At 45.6% G+C, this 20,433-nt stretch overlaps 1 protein-coding gene across 1 annotated transcript in view; it reads right to left on the reverse strand.

The window, feature by feature from the left end:
- The window catches only part of LOC106594065 (anoctamin-3), a 113,953-nt gene that overhangs the window by 88,741 nt on the left and 4,779 nt on the right, over positions 1 to 20,433 (reverse strand). Inside the window, exons 2-3 of the mRNA XM_082956642.1 lie at positions 2,277 to 2,452; positions 793 to 955 (exon numbers count right to left, since the gene is read on the reverse strand). Coding sequence (XP_082812768.1) covers positions 793 to 955; positions 2,277 to 2,452 — 339 coding nt within the window. The remainder of the gene's footprint in view (positions 1 to 792; positions 956 to 2,276; positions 2,453 to 20,433) is intronic.

Below are 20,433 nucleotides of genomic sequence, written 5' to 3' on the forward strand. Positions count from 1 at the left end.
GAGTCCAATGGCAGTGAGCTTTACACCACTCCAGCCGACGCTTGGCATTGCGCATGGTGATGTTAGGCTTGTGAGCGGCAGCTCGGCCATGGAAACCCATTTCATGAAGCTCCCGACGAACAGTTCTTGTGCTGACGTTACTTCCTGAGGCAGTTTGGAACTCGGTAGTGAGTGTTGCAACCAAGGACAGATTATATTTTTACAAGCTTCAGCACTCGCCGGTCCCGTTCTGTGAGCTTGTGTGGCCTACCACTTCGCGGCTGAGCCGTTGTTGCTCCTAGACGCTTCCACTTCACAATAACAACACTTACAGTTGACCGGGGGCAGCTCTAGCAGGGAAGAAATTTGACAAACTGACTTGTTGGAAGAGTGGCATCCTATGACGGTGCCACGTTGGAAAGTCACTGACCTCTTCAGTAAAGGCCATTCTGCTGCCAATGTTTGTCTATGGAGATTGCATGGGTGTGTGCTCAATTTTATACACCTGTCAACAACGGGTGTGGCTGAAATAGCCAAATCCACAAATTTTACGGGGTGTCCACATACTTTTGTGTGTGTGTGTATATATATGCCATGATGCTGTCGCCGACAGTGAAAATGGTCTCACCCTCAATCAACCCATCATGACCTTGTTAGACCTACAGTATGTGAGGATGTGGGTTTACTTCCTCCAGGAATCACGCTACACTAAAACTGTATGTACTAACCGCACTGTTAAGTTGCTGTAGAATACGTTTAAATCTCTGAGAATGGGGAGAACGGACAGACACACCGACCGACCAACTGACTGACCTGTCTTTGATGCGATGAGGTTGCAGGAGTTGCTGTGACTGTGGGTCAGAGGCTGGGTCTGGGCCCGGTGCTGTAACCAGGGGTCGACCTGCTGGGCCTGGTGCTGTAACCAGGGGTCCTGTTGGGTTTGGAGCTGGGCAGGTGTCTGGTCCTGGAGCTCAGGCTGCAGATGGAAGAGGGAAAATAAATCCAGCTAGTCAGCTGTACCTGATCCAAAACAATTTATTGTCCTGTAGCTTCTCATGGCTCTCCCTCGTCTCACAGTGGCAGGCATATAGTGAGCAATATATTTGGAATATCGAATTGCAATCCATATAGAATCATGATACATACAGTGTATTCGGAAAGTATTCAGACCCCTTGACTGCTGCTGCGCCTTCTTCACCACACTGTCTGTCTGGGTGGACCATTTCAGTTTGACCGTGATGTGTACGCCAAGGAACTTAAAAAAGCTTTCCACCCTCTCCACTGCTGTCCCGTCGATGTGGATAGGGGGCTGCTCCCTCTGCTGTTTCCTGAAGTCCACGATCATCTCCTTTGTTTTGTTGACGTTGAGTGTGAGGTTATTTTCCAACTGAATCCATTTTAAGGTTGTAACGTAACAAAATGTGGAAAAGGGTGAAGGGGTCTGAATACTTTCCGAATGCACTGTACAGTGGGGGAAAAAAAGTTCATATGCAAATCAATTTATAACATTTCTGGATTTTTTGCGTTTTTCTGGATATTTTTGTTGTTATTCTGTCTCTCACTGTTCAAATAAACCTACCATTAAAATTATAGACTGATCCTTTCTTTATCAGTGGACAAATGTACAAAATCAGCAGGGGATCAAATACTTTTTTCCCCCATTGTACATAGAATCACAATATTATTTGAATCGTAACATAAGTCATTGGATCTCTCACCTCTCCCCAGGGACCCCCAGCCGATACATTTCGTTATCTATTCCAGAACAAGCACACACCTGATTCAACTTGTCAACTAATCAAGGCTAGGGGCGGCAGCGTAGCCTAGTGGTTAGAGTGGAGGGGCGGCAGCGTAGCCTAGTGGTTAGAGTGGAGGGGCGGCAGCGTAGCCTAGTGGTTAGAGTGGAGGGGCGGCAGCGTAGCCTAGTGGTTAGAGTGGAGGGGCGGCAGCGTAGCCTAGTGGTTAGAGAGGAGGAAGGTAGCCTAGTGGTTAGAGCGTTGGACTAGCAACCGGAAGGTTGCAAGATTGAATCCCCGAGCTGACAAGGTAAAAATCTATCGTTCTGCCCCCTGAACAAGGCAGTTAACCCACTGTTCCCTGGTAGGCTGTCATTGAAAATAAGAATTTGTTCTTAACTGACTTGCCTAGTTAAATAAAGGTAAAATAAAATAAAAAATGCCTTGATTAGATTAATCCGGGAAACTAGTTCAAGGCTACAACAAAATGGTGAAACATCTGAGGGTTCCAAAGAAGTGTTTTTTATTTATTTTAGTGACTTAAGTAATGTGATAAAATACCTTGCTAACTCCCAGCCCTACCGGTGTCTGGGGCTTGTCGTCAGGGGTGCAGGGCATGGACAGAAAGTGGCTGAGGCTCTGTGGGTGTATCTGGTTCTGAGCCAGGCAGGGCAGACTGCGACGGGACGACTTCAGCGTCTTCTCCTTCAAGATCTCACTGATGCTTGTGTGCATGCCTGGAGGAGGGAGATGGGGAGAGAGAGAGAGAGAGAGAGAGAGAGAGAGAGAGAGGGGGGAGGAGAGGGAGAGGGGGGAGGAGAGGAGGGTGGAGAGGAGGAGATGTAGAGGAGGAGGAGAGAGGTGGGAGGCAGATGGGAAAGAGATTCACTCAATTGTTCAATGTGAATTGTAAATCTGTGTTTTTGCTAATTAATTACCCTTATTACTCTAACCCCCGACACCACTCAAAGGCTGGGAGCAGCACGGGGTCAAAGGCTGGGAGCAGCACGGGGTCAAAGGCTGGGAGCAGCACGGGGTCAAAGGCTGGGAGAAGCACGGGGTCAAAGGCTGGGAGCAGCACGGGGTCAAAGGCTGGGAGAAGCACGGGGTCAAAGGCTGGGAGCAGCACGGGGTCAAAGGCTGGGAGCAGCACGGGGTCAAAGGCTGGGAGCAGCACGGGGTCAAAGGCTGGGAGCAGCACGGGGTCAAAGGCTGGGAGCAGCACGGGGTCAAAGGCTGGGAGCAGCACGGGGTCAAAGGCTGGGAGCAGCACGGGGTCAAAGGCTGGGAGAAGCACGGGGTCAAAGGCTGGGAGCAGCACGGGGTCAAAGGCTGGGAGCAGCACGGGGTCAAAGGCTGGGAGCAGCACGGGGTCAAAGGCTGGGAGCAGCACGGGGTCAAAGGCTGGGAGCAGCACGGGGTCAAAGGCTCAAATCAAATCAAATTGTATTGGTCACATACACATGGTTAGCAGATGTTAATGCGAGTGTAGCGAAATGCTTGTGCTTCTAGTTCCGACCGTGCAGTAATATCTAACAAGTAATCTAACAATTCCACAACAACTACCGTAAAGGAACGAATACGAAGATGTACATTAAAATATATAAATAAGTGATGGCCGAACGGCATAGGCAAGATGCAGTAGATGGTATAGGGTACAGTATATACATATGAGATGAGTAATGTAGGGTATGAAAACATTATATAAAGTGGCATTGTTTAAAGTGGCTAGTGATACATTTAATTACATCAAGATGGCAAGATGCAGTAGATGGTATAGAGTACAGTATATACATATGAGATCAGTAATGGAGGGTAAGTAAACATTATATAAAGTGGCTAGTGATAAATTGATTACATCAATTTTTCCATTATTGAAGTGGCTGTTGTTGAGTCAGTATGTTGGTAGCAGCCACTCAATGTTAGTGATGGCTGTTTAACAGTCTGATGGCCTTGAGATAGAAGCTGTTTTTCAGTCTCTCGGTTCTAGCTTTGATGCACCTGTACTGGCCTCACCTTCTGGATGATAGCGGGGTAAACAGGCAGTGGCTCGGGTGGTTGTTGTCCTTGATGATCTTTTTGGCCTTCCTGTGACATCAGGTGGTGTAGGTGTCCTGGAGGGCAGGTAGTTTGCCCCCGGTGATGCGTTGTGCAGACCTCACTACCCTCTGGAGAGCCTTACGGTTATGGGCGGAGCAGCTGCCGTACCAGGCTGTGATACAGCCTGACAGGATGCTCTCGACTGTGCATCTGTAAAGGTTTGAGAGTGTTTTTGGTGACAAGCCAAATTTCTTCAGCCTCCTGAGGTTGAAGAGGCGCTGCTGCGCCTTCTTTACCACGCTGTCTGTGTGGGTGGACCATTTCAGTTTGTCCGTGATGTGTACGCCGAGGAACTTAAAACTCTCCACTACTGTTTCGTCGATGTGGATAGGGGGCTGCTCCCTCTGCTGTTTCCTGAAGTCCACGATCATCTCCTTTGTTTTGTTGACGTTGAGTGAGAGGTTATTTTCCTGACACCACACGCCGAGGGCCCTCACCTCCTCCCTGTAGGCCGTCTCGTCGTTGCTGGTAATCAAGCCTACCACTGTAGTGTCGTCTGCAAACTTGATGATTGAGTTGGAGGCGTGCATGGCCACGCAGTCGTGGGTGAACAGGGACTAGAGGAGAGGGCTGAGAACGCACCCTTGTGGGGCCCCAGTGTTGAGGATCAGCGGGGTGGAGATGTTGTTACCTACCCTCACCACCTCGAGGGCGGCCCGTCAGGAAGTCCAGGACCCCGTTGCACAGGGCGGGGTCGAGACCCAGGGTCTCAAGCTTAATGACGAGTTTGGAGGGTACAATGGTGTTAAATGCTGAGCTGTAATCGATGAACAGCATTCTTACATAGGTATTCCTCTTGTCCAGATGGGTTAGGGCAGTGTGCAGTGTGATTGCGATTGCGTCGTCTGTGGACCTATTGGGCCGGTAAGCAAATTGGAGTGGGTCTAGGGTGTCAGGTAGGGTGGAGGTGATATGGTCCTTGACTAGTCTCTCAAAGCACTTCATGATGACGGAAGTGAGCGCTACAGGGCGTGATAGTCATTTAGCTCAGTTACCGTAGCTTTCTTGGGAACAGGAACAATGGTGGCCCTCTTGAAGCATGTGGGAACAGCAGACTGGGATAGGGATTGATTGAATATGTCTGTAAACACACCAGCCAGCTGGTCTGCGCATGCTCTCAGGCCGCGGCTGGGGATGCCGTCTGGGCCTGCAGCCTTGCGAGGGTTAACACGTTTAAATGTTTTACTCACGTTGGCTGCAGAGAAGGAGAGCCCGCAGGTTTTGGTAGCGGGCCGTGTCAGTGGCACTGTATTGTCCCCAAAGCGAGCAAAGAAGTTGTTTAGTCTGTCTGGGAGCAAGGCATCGTGGTCCGCGACGGGGCTGGTTTTTCTTTTGTAGTCCGTGATTGACTGTAGACCCTGCCACATACCTCTCGTGTCTGAGCCGTTGAATTGCGACTCCACTTTGTCTCTATACTGACGCTTAGCTTGTGTGATTGCCTTGCGGAGGGAATAGCTACCCTGTTTGTATTCGGTCATGTTTCCGGTCACCTTGCCCTGATTAAAAGCAGTGGTTCGCGCATTCAGTTTTGTGTGAATGCTGCCATCAATCCACGGTTTCTGGTTTGGGAATGGGAGCAGCACGGGTTCAAAGGCTGGGAGCGGCACAGAGGGTTAAGTGCCTTGCTCAAGGGTAAAACGGCAGCTAGCATCCCTGATCCAATAAGACTAGAGCTAGCCTCAACATGTCTATTCCTGATCCAATAAGACTGGAGCTAGCCTCAACATGTCTATCCCTGATCCAATAAGACTGGAGCTAGCCTCAACATGTCTATTCCTGATCCAATAAGACTGGAGCTAGCCTCAACATGTCTATCCCTGATCCAATAAGACTAGAGCTAGCCTCAACATGTCTATCCCTGATCCAATAAGACTGGAGCTAGCCTCAACATGTCTATCCCTGATCCAATAAGACTGGATCTAGCCTCAACATCCCTGATCCAATAAGACTGGAGCTAGCCTCAACATCCCTGATCCAATAAGACTGGAGCTAGCCTCAACAGGTCTATCGAATAAGACTGGAGCTAGCCTCAACATCCCTGATCCAATAAGACTGGAGCTAGCCTCAACAGGTCTATCGAATAAGTCTGGAGCTAGCCTCAACATGAGCCCTCAGTCAGTAGAAATAGAAGCTGGTTTAATGGACCTATAGGGGCATGGCTTGGTGACTCCCCAATGAGTTTGAAATAGTCCTGTCACTGAATGGAGTTTCTATTGTGTGAAATTAGCACTCATGGAAATTCTACATGGCTTTGAAGAGGAAACTGGTGTGTGTTTGTGAAGAAACCAGAAACCACCATCAGTAAACTGTTTGATTCCAGTTTTAAAACTATTCCAGTCGCCAGGGGAACTGAAGACTATATGACGTCAAGGGAGGAGGGTTAAAAACCTCTTAAGTATCGGTGTCCCTCTAGCGGGTCAACTTGGGGACGACATGATTGGTTAGGGAGGGTTGGACACGTGACATCACTGCCAGGCTAAAAATATTTTTTGTTTGAATCTTAGAATCTTTCATGTCTTAGAAGATGTCTGAACTCTTAGTCCCAGCTCTCCAAGGAAGCGGCCCTCTTGGAAACAGCGCTCCTCGCTGCACCAAACACCCCCCTGCATCGGACCACAGAGCAAACTGTATTTGTATTTATTAGGGATTCCCATTAGAGCATGGCGCTAGCAATGTCAGGACAGTGGGTTCGATTCCCAGGACAACACGTTCGTAAAATGTATGCACACATGACTGTAAGTCGATGGTTTTTAACTGACCTTCATGTCTTAAAGTAATGATGGACTGTCATTTCTCTTTGCTTATTTGAGCTGTTCTTGCCATAATATGGACTTGGTCTTTCAGCCCTATTTGGTATCTTCTGTATACCTCCCTACCTTGTCACAACACAACTGATTGGCTCAAACGCATTAAGAAGGAAAGAAATTCCACAAATTAACTTTTAACAAAGCACACTTGTTAATTGAAATGCATTCCAGGTGACTACCTCATGAAGCTGGTTGAGAGAATGCCAAGAGTGTGCAAAGCTGTCATTGAGGCAAATGGTGGCTATTTAAAGAATCTAAAATATAAAATATATCTTGATTTGTTTAATATAGTGTTGATGTCTTCACTATTATTCTACAATGTAGAAAATAGTACAAATTAAGAACAACCCTGGAATGAGTAGGTGTGTCCAAACTTCTGACTGGTACTGTGTGTGTGTCCCCCCCCCCCCCCCCACACACACACACACACACACACCACACCCCCCCTTCAGATATTGTTCAGACCCCTTGACTTTATCCACATTTTGCTACGTTACAGCCTTATTCTAAAATTGATTAAATCGTTTTTTCCACCCCCTCATCAAATCTACCTACAATATCCCATAACGACAAAGCAAAAACAAGTTTTTACAAATGTTTGCTAATAAAAAATATAAAACAAGAACTGAAATATCACATTTACATAAGTATTCAGACCCTTTACCCAGTACTTTGTTGAAGCAAAGTACTGAGATTACAGCCTGGAATCTTCTTGGGTGTGACGCTACAAGCTTGGCACACCTGTATTTGGGGAGTTTCTCCCATTCTTCTCTGCAGATCCTCTCAAGCTCTGTCAGGTTGGATGGGGAGCGTCGCTGCACAGCTATTTTCAGGTCTCTCCAGAGATGTTTGATCGGGTTCAAGTCCGGGCTCTGGCTGGGCCACTCAAAGACATTCGGAGACTTGCCCTGATGCCACTATTGCGTTGTCTTTGCTGTGTGCCTAGGGTCGTTGTCCTGCTGGAAGGTGAACCTTCGCCCCAGTCTGAGTTCCTGAGTGCTCTGGAGCTGTTTTTTATCAAGGATCTCACTGCACTTTGCTCCGTTCATCTTTGCCTCGAACCTAACAAGTCTCCCAGTCCTTGTCGCTGAAAAACATCCCTTCAGCATGATGCTGACACCACCATGCTTCATCGTAGGGACGTTGCCAGGTTTTGTCCAAACGTGACGTATAACCTTGGTTTCATTAGACCAGAGAATCTTGTTTCTCATGGTCTGAGAGTCTTTAGGTGCATTTTGCAAACTCCAAGCGGTCTGTGATGTGCCTTTTACTGAGGAGTGGCTTCCGTCTGGCCACTCTACCATAAAGGCCTGATTGGTAGAGCGTTGCAGAGATGTTTGTCCTTCTGGAAGGTTCTCCACAGAGGAATTCCACAGAAGAACTCTCGAGCTCTGTCAGAGTGACCATCGGGTTCTTGGTCACCTCCCTGACCAAGGCCCTTTACCCACGATTGCTCAGTTTGGCCTGGCGGCCAGCTCTAGGTAAAGTCTTTGTGGTTCCAAACTTCTTCCATTTAAGAATGATGGAGGCCACTGTGTTCTTAGGAACCTTCAATGCTGCAGGAATTTCTTGGTACCCTTCCCCAGATCTGTGCCTCAACACAATCGTGTCTCGGAGCTCTACAGACAATTCCTTCAACCTCATGGCTTGGTTTTCGCTCTGACATGTACTATCAACTGTTTTACTTCACTACATACATTTTCCATGACACCCAAAAGTACTCGATAATTTGACTTTCAAAATGTAACAAGAGAAAATCCCTGGTCATCCTACTACCTCTAATCTGGCGGCTCACTAAACACAAATGCTTTGTTTGTAAATTATGTCTGAGTGTTAGAGTGTGCCCCAGGCTTTCTGTAAATTTTAAAAACAAGAAAATGGTACCATCTGGTTTGCTTAAAATCAGGAATTTGAAATTATTTGTACTTTTACTTTTGATACTTAAGTAAATTTCAAACCAAATACTTTAGACTTTTACTCAAGTAGTATTTTACTGGGTGACTCACTTACTTTACTTCCATTCAAGTATGACAATTGGGTACTTTTTCCACCACTGGGTACTAGAGTTTGTTACTTTCGGTACTTCTGTTAAATGTGTCTCGCAGATCAAGTCTGTCTATCAGGGTAGCCGATGTTCCCCTTTATAACGCGAGCGCACCATGCCTGCTCCGCTAACTCACTGCTAGCCTGTACTGGGAGTCTGGGCTGCACCATGCCTGCTCCGCTAACTCACTGCTAGCCTGTACTGGGAGTCTGGGCTGCACCATGCCTGCTCCGCTAACTCACTGCTAGCCTGTACTGGGAGTCTGGGCTGCACCATGCCTGCTCCGCTAACTCACTGCTAGCCTGTACTGGGAGTCTGGGCTGCACCATGCCTGCTCTACTAACTCACTGCTAGCCTGTACTGGGAGTCTGGGCTGCACCATGCCTGCTCTACTAACTCACTGCTAGCCTGGGAGTCTGGGCTGCACCATGCCTGCTCTACTAACTCACTGCTAGCCTGTACTGGGAGTCTGGGCTGCACCATGCCTGCTCTACTAACTCACTGCTAGCCTGGGAGTCTGGGCTGCACCATGCCTGCTCTACTAACTCACTGCTAGCCTGTACTGGGAGTCTGGGCTGCACCATGCCTGCTCTACTAACTCACTGCTAGCCTGTACTGGGAGTCTGGGCTGCACCATGCCTGCTCTACTAACTCACTGCTAGCCTGTACTGGGAGTCTGGGCTGCACCATGCCTGCTCTACTAACTCACTGCTAGCCTGGGAGTCTGGGCTGCACCATGCCTGCTCTACTAACTCACTGCTAGCCTGGGAGTCTGGGCTGCACCATGCCTGCTCTACTAACTCACTGCTAGCCTGGGAGTCTGGGCTGCACCATGCCTGCTCTACTAACTCACTGCTAGCCTGGGAGTCTGGGCTGCACCATGCCTGCTCTACTAACTCACTGCTAGCCTGTACTGGGAGTCTGGGCTGCACCATGCCTGCTCTACTAACTCACTGCTAGCCGCGGGCTGGGCTGCACCTGCCGCCCCCCGCAGCCGTCTGGGGCGGGCTGCACCATGCCTGCTCTACTAACTCACTGCTAGCCTGTACTGGGAGTCTGGGCTGCACCATGCCTGCTCTACTAACTCACTGCTAGCCTGGGAGTCTGGGCTGCACCATGCCTGCTCTACTAACTCACTGCTAGCCTGGGAGTCTGGGCTGCACCATGCCTGCTCTACTAACTCACTGCTAGCCTGGGAGTCTGGGCTGCACCATGCCTGCTCTACTAACTCACTGCTAGCCTGTACTGGGAGTCTGGGCTGCACCATGCCTGCTCTACTAACTCACTGCTAGCCTGGGAGTCTGGGCTGCACCATGCCTGCTCTACTAACTCACTGCTAGCCTGGGAGTCTGGGCTGCACCATGCCTGCTCTACTAACTCACTGCTAGCCTGGGAGTCTGGGCTGCACCATGCCTGCTCTACTAACCCACTGCTAGCCTGGGAGTCTGGGCTGCACCATGCCTGCTCTACTAACTCACTGCTAGCCTGGGAGTCTGGGCTGCACCATGCCTGCTCTACTAACTCACTGCTAGCCTGGGAGTCTGGGCTGCACCATGCCTGCTCCGCTAACTCACTGCTAGCCTGGGAGTCTGTTACCTATACTAGCATAGGTAGCATAGCTAGCATAGGTAGCATAGCTAGCCATTACATGCATTCACTGGTTGAACTTGATGTAACTTTTGAGTGTAATGGAATTGACTGACTATGACATGAATGACATATAATCTAGCTCTAATAATAATTACATTTTTATTTAATCTTTAACTATTTTATTTGTTTTAATTTTTAATTAACTTTTATTTAACTAGGCAAGGTCAGTTAAGAGCAAGTTTTTATTTACAATGACAGCCTACTTTAAAAGCCTACTTTAAAAGCTTGAAATCAGGCTTGGCTGCAAAAGGCTTTCAAAAGGAGAAAGACGTCTTCCGTGGACCCGATCTTCCCGGCTTGTGTGAATTTAGTTGAAAACGTCAAACTTATTGCCTCAGCGAACTGACTGCGTCTGAATAGGGCTCTGACGGGCCGCCCCCCTCTTGCTTCGTGAATGATGTCATTACCGCCCGTTTTTCTAAAATAAGCTTCTTCTATGCACATTTTTTGATCTGTACAATAAAAATCAGTCCCAAATGGAAGGGAAACAGATCTGTAGCCCCATGAAATCAGGCAAAACAAGCTCAATAATTCAATGCATGTACACAATCCTCATGAATATGCATTCCCCTGTATTGTGAACGCAGATAGACCTAGGCTGCTTCTTGTTTAGAAATGTAACATTTAAATAAATTAATGATCATTAGGTTGTTAAGTAGTTAAAAAAAAAATAAAAAAAGTTCAATGGATTGTATAATTGATTAATTGATTAATTCATCCACATGTTGCTGTCTCTGAAACATGTTGTGTAAAGATAAAAAAAAATTTTTTTAATGATATTGAACTCAAAAGCATGCTACTAGTGCAAGCACCCACACATGCACACACACAGCCAAACCCCCAAAACTGCAGTGCTGCCTATAATTATTGCTCAGAGCCCAGACTGAGGTGAAGCCCCAGGGCTTCTCCCGCAGAAGCGGTTTCTAAGCAATCAAAGCGTTTCCCTCTCTCTGCTTGGCAACATATCAAAGAACACAGGCGACGTCCCAAAATGGCGCCGTATTCCCTGATTAGTGCTTAGGGGGTGCCATTTTGGACCCACACCATCTGTTAGGTTCACAGGAGGGGTGTTCAGGCGTCATTAGTGAGATAAGCTAAATGTCTAGCTACTAAAACTAAATCTTGACTTCAGTTGATAATTGCATTTCTTTGAATTAGAGCTTTAAAAACACTCAAAGCCTCTAAGCCCCACTCCCACCCAAGATGTTTCACACATTTGTTGTAAATCTGAAAGGAGAAATAAAAGACGGAGGGGTTTGTTTTAGTACCAAGCCATGAGGTCGATGGAATTGTCTGTAGAGCTCAGAGAATGGATTGTGTCGAGGCACAGACATGAGGAAGGGTATCAACAAAAATTGCTGCGGCACTCAAGGTCCCCAAGAACACAGTGGCCTCCATTTTTAAAATGGAAGAAGTTTGGAACCAGCAAGACTCTTCCTAGAAATGGCCGCCCGGCCAAACTACGCAAACGGGAGAGAAGGACTTTGGTCAGAGAGCTAACCAAGAACCCGATGGTCACTCTGACAGAGCTCTAGAGTTCCTCTGTGGAGATGGGAGAACCTTCCAAAAGGACAACGATCTCTGCAGCACTCCACCAATCAGGCCTTTATGGTAGAGTGGCCAGACGGAAGCCAATCTTCAGTAAAAGGCAAATGACAGCCCATTTGGTGTTTGCCAAAAGGCACCTAAAGACTCTTAGACCATGAGAAACAAGGTTCTCTGTTCTGACGAAACCAATATTATGCGTCACATCTGGAGGAAACCTGGCAACGTCCATAGGATGAAGCATGGTGGTGGCACGATCCCTACGGTGAAGCATGGTGGTGGCACCATCCCTACGGTGAAGCATGGTGGTGGCACCATCCCTACGGTGAAGCATGGTGGTGGCAGCATCATGCTGAAGGGATATTTTCAGCGGCAGGGACTGGGAGACTTGTCAGGATCGAGGGAAAGATGAACGGAGCAAAGTACAGAGAGAGATCCTTTATGAAAACCTGCTCCAGAGCACTCAGGACCTCAGACTGGGGTGAAGATTCACCTTCCAACAGGACAACGACCATAAGCACAGAGCCAAGACAAAGCAGGAGTGGCTTCGGGACAAGTCTCTGAATGTTCTTGAGTGGCCCAGCCAGAGCCCGGACTTGAACCCGATCGAACATCTCTAGAGACACCTGAAAATAACTGTGCAGCGACGTTCCACATCCAACCTGACATAGGTTGAGAGGATCTGCAGAGAAGAATGGGAGAAATTCCCCAAATACAGGTGTGCCAAGCTTGTAGCGTCATACCCAAGAAGACTTGAGGCTGTAAACGCTGACAAAGGTGCTTCAACACAGTACAGAGTAAAGGGTCTGAATACTTATATAAATGTGACAATTCAGTTCTTGTTTTTTTTATTAGCAAAAAAATCTAAAAAGACATGTTTTTGCTTTGTTATTATTATCGACAAGCACATACTTTTGGTCATGTAGTGTATTTAAAAAAATATATATATGGAGGTGGATTGGAAATGTAGATAATTACATTGATGGAAGCTACAATCTGCAGTATAAAAGCTGATCTAGTACCTAAGAATAAACTGGAGTTAATGATCATACAACACTGAGTCATGTAATTACTAGGTAAATACCAGGTCGGTAACAGACTGTAAAACGTAAGCCAAAAGAACACTAGGCATACTGTGTACATCTGATCATTGTAAAAACATACAGACAGCAGACTACACCCAACTATTACCATCTGTATTTCTCTCTCTCTCTCTCTCTCTCTCTCTCTCTCTCTCGTTGTAGTTACATAACAGCACAGGTGGCCTGCTGTGATACCGACTGCTTTTCTGATCCTCTTACCTTTTTTTTTTTTTTTATCTGTGACCAACACATTAGGACCTAATACATTCATTTCAATAGACTGATTTCCTTAAATTAACTGTAACTCAGTCAAATCTTTTGAAATTGTTGCATGTTGCGTTTTATATATTTTTTTGTTCACTGTATGTTTGTGCACATGGAAGTCAGTGATTTGTGTTTACTATAGGCTAATGAGGCAATACAAATGTGAGCGGGGCGTTGGACTAGTAACCGAAAGGTTGCAAGATCGAATCCCCGAGCTGACAAGGTACAAATCTGTCGTTCTGCCCCCTGAACAAGCCAGTTAACTCACTGTTCCTAGGCTGTCATTGTAAAATAAGAATATGTTCTTAACTGACTTGCCTCGTTAAATAAAAGTGACTAAAATGAAATGGCCTTCCGTTTTCATCATTTTGACAATAACTATAATGAATCATTATTCAAATGACAAAAATGGGACTAAGACTTAAGAATTAATTACATTTTAGTTAACATTAATACGACTAGGCTAAATCTAAAAAAAGAAAAGTGCCAAAATTAACGTGTGTGTGTCTCAGGTGAACTGCACTGTTTGGTCTCATCCATAGTGCACCTATCATCCCTACAGCAGCTTATTCACCACATAAAAACACTATATGGTGTGTGAGGAACTCAGGACTCCCGTGTGTGTGAGGGAGTGAAGAACTCAGGACTCCCGTGTGTGTGAGGGAGTGAAGAACTCAGGACTCCCGTGTGTGTGAGGGAGTGAAGAACTCAGGACTCCCGTGTGTGTGAGGGAGTGAAGAACTCAGGACTCCCGTGTGTGTGAGGGAGTGAAGAACTCAGGACTCCCGTGTGTGTGAGGGAGTGAAGAACTCAGGACTCCCGTGTGTGTGTGTGTGTGTGTGTGTGTGTGTGTGTGTATATATATATATATATATATATATATATATATATATATAATAAGATATAAATCAAGTCTGCCAACGTGCCAGCAGAGATGGACAGCCAGTCTTAGGAGAATGGAGGGAAGTGTTGGTTTGACTGGCTTCAATGTGACGCTTCAGGTGTCATGATAACAAAATAACATGGTACAGGAATACTGGGAATCAGCATAACATGGTGCAGGACTACTGGGAATCAGCATAACATGGTACAGGACTACTGGGAATCAGCATAACAACATAACATGGTACAGGACTACTGGGAATCAGCATAACAACATAACATGGTACAGGACTACAGGGAATCAGCATAACAGCATAACATGGTACAGGACTACTGGGAATCAGCATAACATGGTACAGGACTACTGGGAATCAGCATAACAACATAACATGGTGCAGGACTACTGGGAATCAGCATAACATGGTACAGGACTACAGGGAATCAGCATAACAACATAACATGGTACAGGACTACAGGGAATCAGCATAACAACATAACATGGTACAGGACTACTGGGAATCAGCATAACAACATAACATGGTACAGGACTACAGGGAATCAGCATAACATGGTACAGGACTACTGGGAATCAGCATAACAACATAACATGGTACAGGACTACTGGGAATCAGCATAACAACATAACATGGTACAGGACTACAGGGAATCAGCATAACATGGTACAGGACTACTGGGAATCAGCATAACAACATAACATGGTACAGGACTACAGGGAATCAGCATAACAACATAACATGGTGCAGGACTACTGGGAATCAGCATAACAACATAACATGGTGCAGGACTACTGGGAATCAGCATAACATGGTACAGGACTACTGGGAATCAGCATAACAACATAACATGGTGCAGGACTACTGGGAATCAGCATAACAACATAACATGGTACAGGACTACTGGGAATCAGCATAACAGCATAACATGGTACAGGACTACTGGGAATCAGCATAACAACATAACATGGTGCAGGACTACTGGGAATCAGCATAACAACATAACATGGTACAGGACTACTGGGAATCAGCATAACAACATAACATGGTACAGGACTACTGGGAATCAGCATAACATGGTGCAGGACTACAGGGAATCAGCATAACAACATAACATGGTACAGGACTACTGGGAATCAGCATAACATGGTACAGGACTACTGGGAATCAGCATAACAACATAACATGGTACAGGACTACTGGGAATCAGCATAACATGGTGCAGGACTACTGGGAATCAGCATAACAACATAACATGGTACAGGACTACTGGGAATCAGCATAACAACATAACATGGTACAGGACTACTGGGAATCAGCATAACATGGTACAGGACTACTGGGAATCAGCATAACAACATAACATGGTGCAGGACTACTGGGAATCAGCATAACAACATAACATGGTACAGGACTACTGGGAATCAGCATAACATGGTGCAGGACTACAGGGAATCAGCATAACAACATAACATGGTGCAGGACTACTGGGAATCAGCATAACATGGTACAGGACTACTGGGAATCAGCATAACAACATAACATGGTACAGGACTACTGGGAATCAGCATAACAACATAACATGGTACAGGACTACTGGGAATCAGCATAACAACATAACATGGTACAGGACTACTGGGAATCAGCATAACATGGTACAGGACTACTGGGAATCAGCATAACAACATAACATGGTACAGGACTACAGGGAATCAGCATAACAACATAACATGGTACAGGACTACTGGGAATCAGCATAACAACATAACATGGTACAGGACTACTGGGAATCAGCATAACATGGTACAGGACTACTGGGAATCAGCATAACAACATAACATGGTGCAGGACTACTGGGAATCAGCATAACATGGTACAGGACTACTGGGAATCAGCATAACAACATAACATGGTACAGGACTACTGGGAATCAGCATAACAACATAACATGGTACAGGACTACTGGGAATCAGCATAACAACATAACATGGTACAGGACTACTGGGAATCAGCATAACAACATAACATGGTACAGGACTACTGGGAATCAGCATAACAACATACAGGACTACTGGGAATCAGCATGGACTACTGGGAATCAGCATAACATGGTACAGGACTACTGGGAATCAGCATAACAACATAACATGGTACAGGACTACTGGGAATCAGCATAACAACATAACATGGTACAGGACTACTGGGAATCAGCATAACAACATAACATGGTACAGGACTACTGGGAATCAGCATAACAACATAACATGGTACAGGACTACTGGGAATCAGCATAACATGGTACAGGACTACTGGGAATCAGCATAACAACATAACATGGTACAGGACTACTGGGAATCAGCATAACAACATGGTACAGGACTACTGGGAATCAGCATAACATGGTGCAGGACTACTGGGAATCAGCATAACAACATAACATGGTACAGGACTACTGGGAATCAGCATAACATGGTGCAGGACTACTGGGAATCAGCATAACAACATAACATGGTACAGGACTACTGGGAATCAGCATAACATGGTACAGGACTACTGGGAATCAGCATAACAACATAACATGGTACAGGACTACTGGGAATCAGCATAACATGGTGCAGGACTACTGGGAATCAGCATAACAACATAACATGGTACAGGACTACTGGGAATCAGCATAACATGGTACAGGACTACTGGGAATCAGCATAACAACATAACATGGTACAGGACTACTGGGAATCAGCATAACAACATAACATGGTACAGGACTACTGGGAATCAGCATAACAACATAACATGGTACAGGACTACTGGGAATCAGCATAACAACATAACATGGTACAGGACTACTGGGAATCAGCATAACAACATAACATGGTGCAGGACTACTGGGAATCAGCATAACAACATAACATGGTACAGGACTACTGGGAATCAGCATAACAACATAACATGGTACAGGACTACTGGGAATCAGCATAACAACATAACATGGTACAGGACTACTGGGAATCAGCATAACAACATAACATGGTGCAGGACTACTGGGAATCAGCATAACAACATAACATGGTACAGGACTACTGGGAATCAGCATAACATGGTACAGGACTACTGGGAATCAGCATAACAACATAACATGGTACAGGACTACTGGGAATCAGCATAACATGGTACAGGACTACTGGGAATCAGCATAACAACATAACATGGTACAGGACTACTGGGAATCAGCATAACATGGTACAGGACTACTGGGAATCAGCATAACAACATAACATGGTACAGGACTACTGGGAATCAGCATAACATGGTACAGGACTACTGGGAATCAGCATAACAACATAACATGGTACAGGACTACTGGGAATCAGCATAACATGGTACAGGACTACTGGGAATCAGCATAACAACATAACATGGTACAGGACTACTGGGAATCAGCATAACATGGTACAGGACTACTGGGAATCAGCATAACATGGTGCAGGACTACTGGGAATCAGCATAACAACATAACATGGTACAGGACTACTGGGAATCAGCATAACATGGTACAGGACTACTGGGAATCAGCATAACAACATAACATGGTACAGGACTACTGGGAATCAGCATAACAACATAACATGGTACAGGACTACTGGGAATCAGCATAACAACATAACATGGTACAGGACTACTGGGAATCAGCATAACAACATAACATGGTACAGGACTACTGGGAATCAGCATAACAACATAACATGGTACAGGACTACTGGGAATCAGCATAACAACATAACATGGTACAGGACTACTGGGAATCAGCATAACATGGTACAGGACTACTGGGAATCAGCATAACAACATAACATGGTACAGGACTACTGGGAATCAGCATAACATGGTACAGGACTACTGGGAATCAGCATAACAACATAACATGGTACAGGACTACTGGGAATCAGCATAACAACATAACATGGTACAGGACTACTGGGAATCAGCATAACATGGTACAGGACTACTGGGAATCAGCATAACAACATAACATGGTGCAGGACTACTGGGAATCAGCATAACATGGTACAGGACTACTGGGAATCAGCATAACAACATAACATGGTACAGGACTACTGGGAATCAGCATAACATGGTACAGGACTACTGGGAATCAGCATAACAACATAACATGGTACAGGACTACTGGGAATCAGCATAACAACATAACATGGTACAGGACTACTGGGAATCAGCATAACATGGTGCAGGACTACTGGGAATCAGCATAACAACATAACATGGTACAGGACTACTGGGAATCAGCATAACAACATAACATGGTACAGGACTACTGGGAATCAGCATAACATGGTACAGGACTACTGGGAATCAGCATAACAACATAACATGGTACAGGACTACAGGGAATCAGCATAACAACATAACATGGTACAGGACTACAGGGAATCAGCATAACAACATAACATGGTACAGGACTACAGGGAATCAGCATAACAACATAACATGGTACAGGACTACTGGGAATCAGCATAACAACATAACATGGTGCAGGACTACAGGGAATCAGCATAACAACATAACATGGTACAGGACTACAGGGAATCAGCATAACAACATAACATGGTGCAGGACTACTGGGAATCAGCATAACAACATAACATGGTACAGGACTACTGGGAATCAGCATAACAACATAACATGGTACAGGACTACTGGGAATCAGCATAACAACATAACATGGTACAGGACTACTGGGAATCAGCATAACAACATAACATGGTACAGGACTACTGGGAATCAGCATAACAACATAACATGGTACAGGACTACTGGGAATCAGCATAACAACATAACATGGTACAGGACTACTGGGAATCAGCATAACAACATAACATGGTACAGGACTACTGGGAATCAGCATAACAACATAACATGGTACAGGACTACTGGGAATCAGCATAACAACATAACATGGTACAGGACTACTGGGAATCAGCATAACAACATAACATGGTACAGGACTACTGGGAATCAGCATAACAACATACATGGTACAGGACTACTGGGAATCAGCATAACATGGTACAGGACTACTGGGAATCAGCATAACAACATAACATGGTACAGGACTACTGGGAATCAGCATAACAACATAACATGGTACAGGACTACTGGGAATCAGCATAACATGGTACAGGACTACTGGGAATCAGCATAACAACATAACATGGTACAGGACTACTGGGAATCAGCATAACATGGTACAGGACTACTGGGAATCAGCATAACAACATAACATGGTACAGGACTACTGGGAATCAGCATAACAACATAACATGGTACAGGACTACTGGGAATCAGCATAACAACATAACATGGTACAGGACTACTGGGAATCAGCATAACAACATAACATGGTACAGGACTACTGGGAATCAGCATAACAACATAACATGGTACAGGACTACTGGGAATCAGCATAACAACATAACATGGTACAGGACTACTGGGAATCAGCATAACATGGTGCAGGACTACTGGGAATCAGCATAACAACATAACATGGTACAGGACTACTGGGAATCAGCATAACAACAAACATGGTACAGGACTACTGGGAATCAGCATAACATGGTACAGGACTACTGGGAATCAGCATAACAACATAACATGGTACAGGACTACTGGGAATCAGCATAACATGGTACAGGACTACTGGGAATCAGCATAACAGCATAACATGGTACAGGACTACTGGGAATCAGCATAACAGCATAACATGGTGCAGGACTACTGGGAATCAGCATAACATGGTACAGGACTACTGGGAATCAGCATAACAACATAACATGGTACAGGACTACTGGGAATCAGCATAACATGGTACAGGACTACTGGGAATCAGCATAACAGCATAACATGGTACAGGACTACTGGGAATCAGCATAACAACATAACATGGTACAGGACTACTGGGAATCAGCATAACAACATAACATGGTGCAGGACTACACTCTCAGAAAAAAGGCTTCCAAAAGGTCTCTGCGGCTGTCTCCATAGTAGAACCCTTTTTGATTCCAGGTAGAACCCTTTTTGATTCCAGGTAGAACCCTTTTTGATTCCAGGTAGAACCCTTTTTGATTCCAGGTAGAACCCTTTTTGATTCCAGGTAGAACCCTTTTTAATTCCAGGTAGAACCCCTTTGAAAAATCAATTTTGATTCCAGGTGGAACCCTTTTTGATTCCAGGTAGAACCCTTTTTTGGAATCGGTTCCATCTGGAACCAAAAAGGTTCTACCTGGAACCAAAATAGATTTTTCAAAG

Source organism: Salmo salar, chromosome 10, assembly GCF_965601325.2.
Source record: "Salmo salar chromosome 10, fSalSal1, whole genome shotgun sequence".
Taxonomy (NCBI): domain Eukaryota; kingdom Metazoa; phylum Chordata; class Actinopteri; order Salmoniformes; family Salmonidae; genus Salmo; species Salmo salar.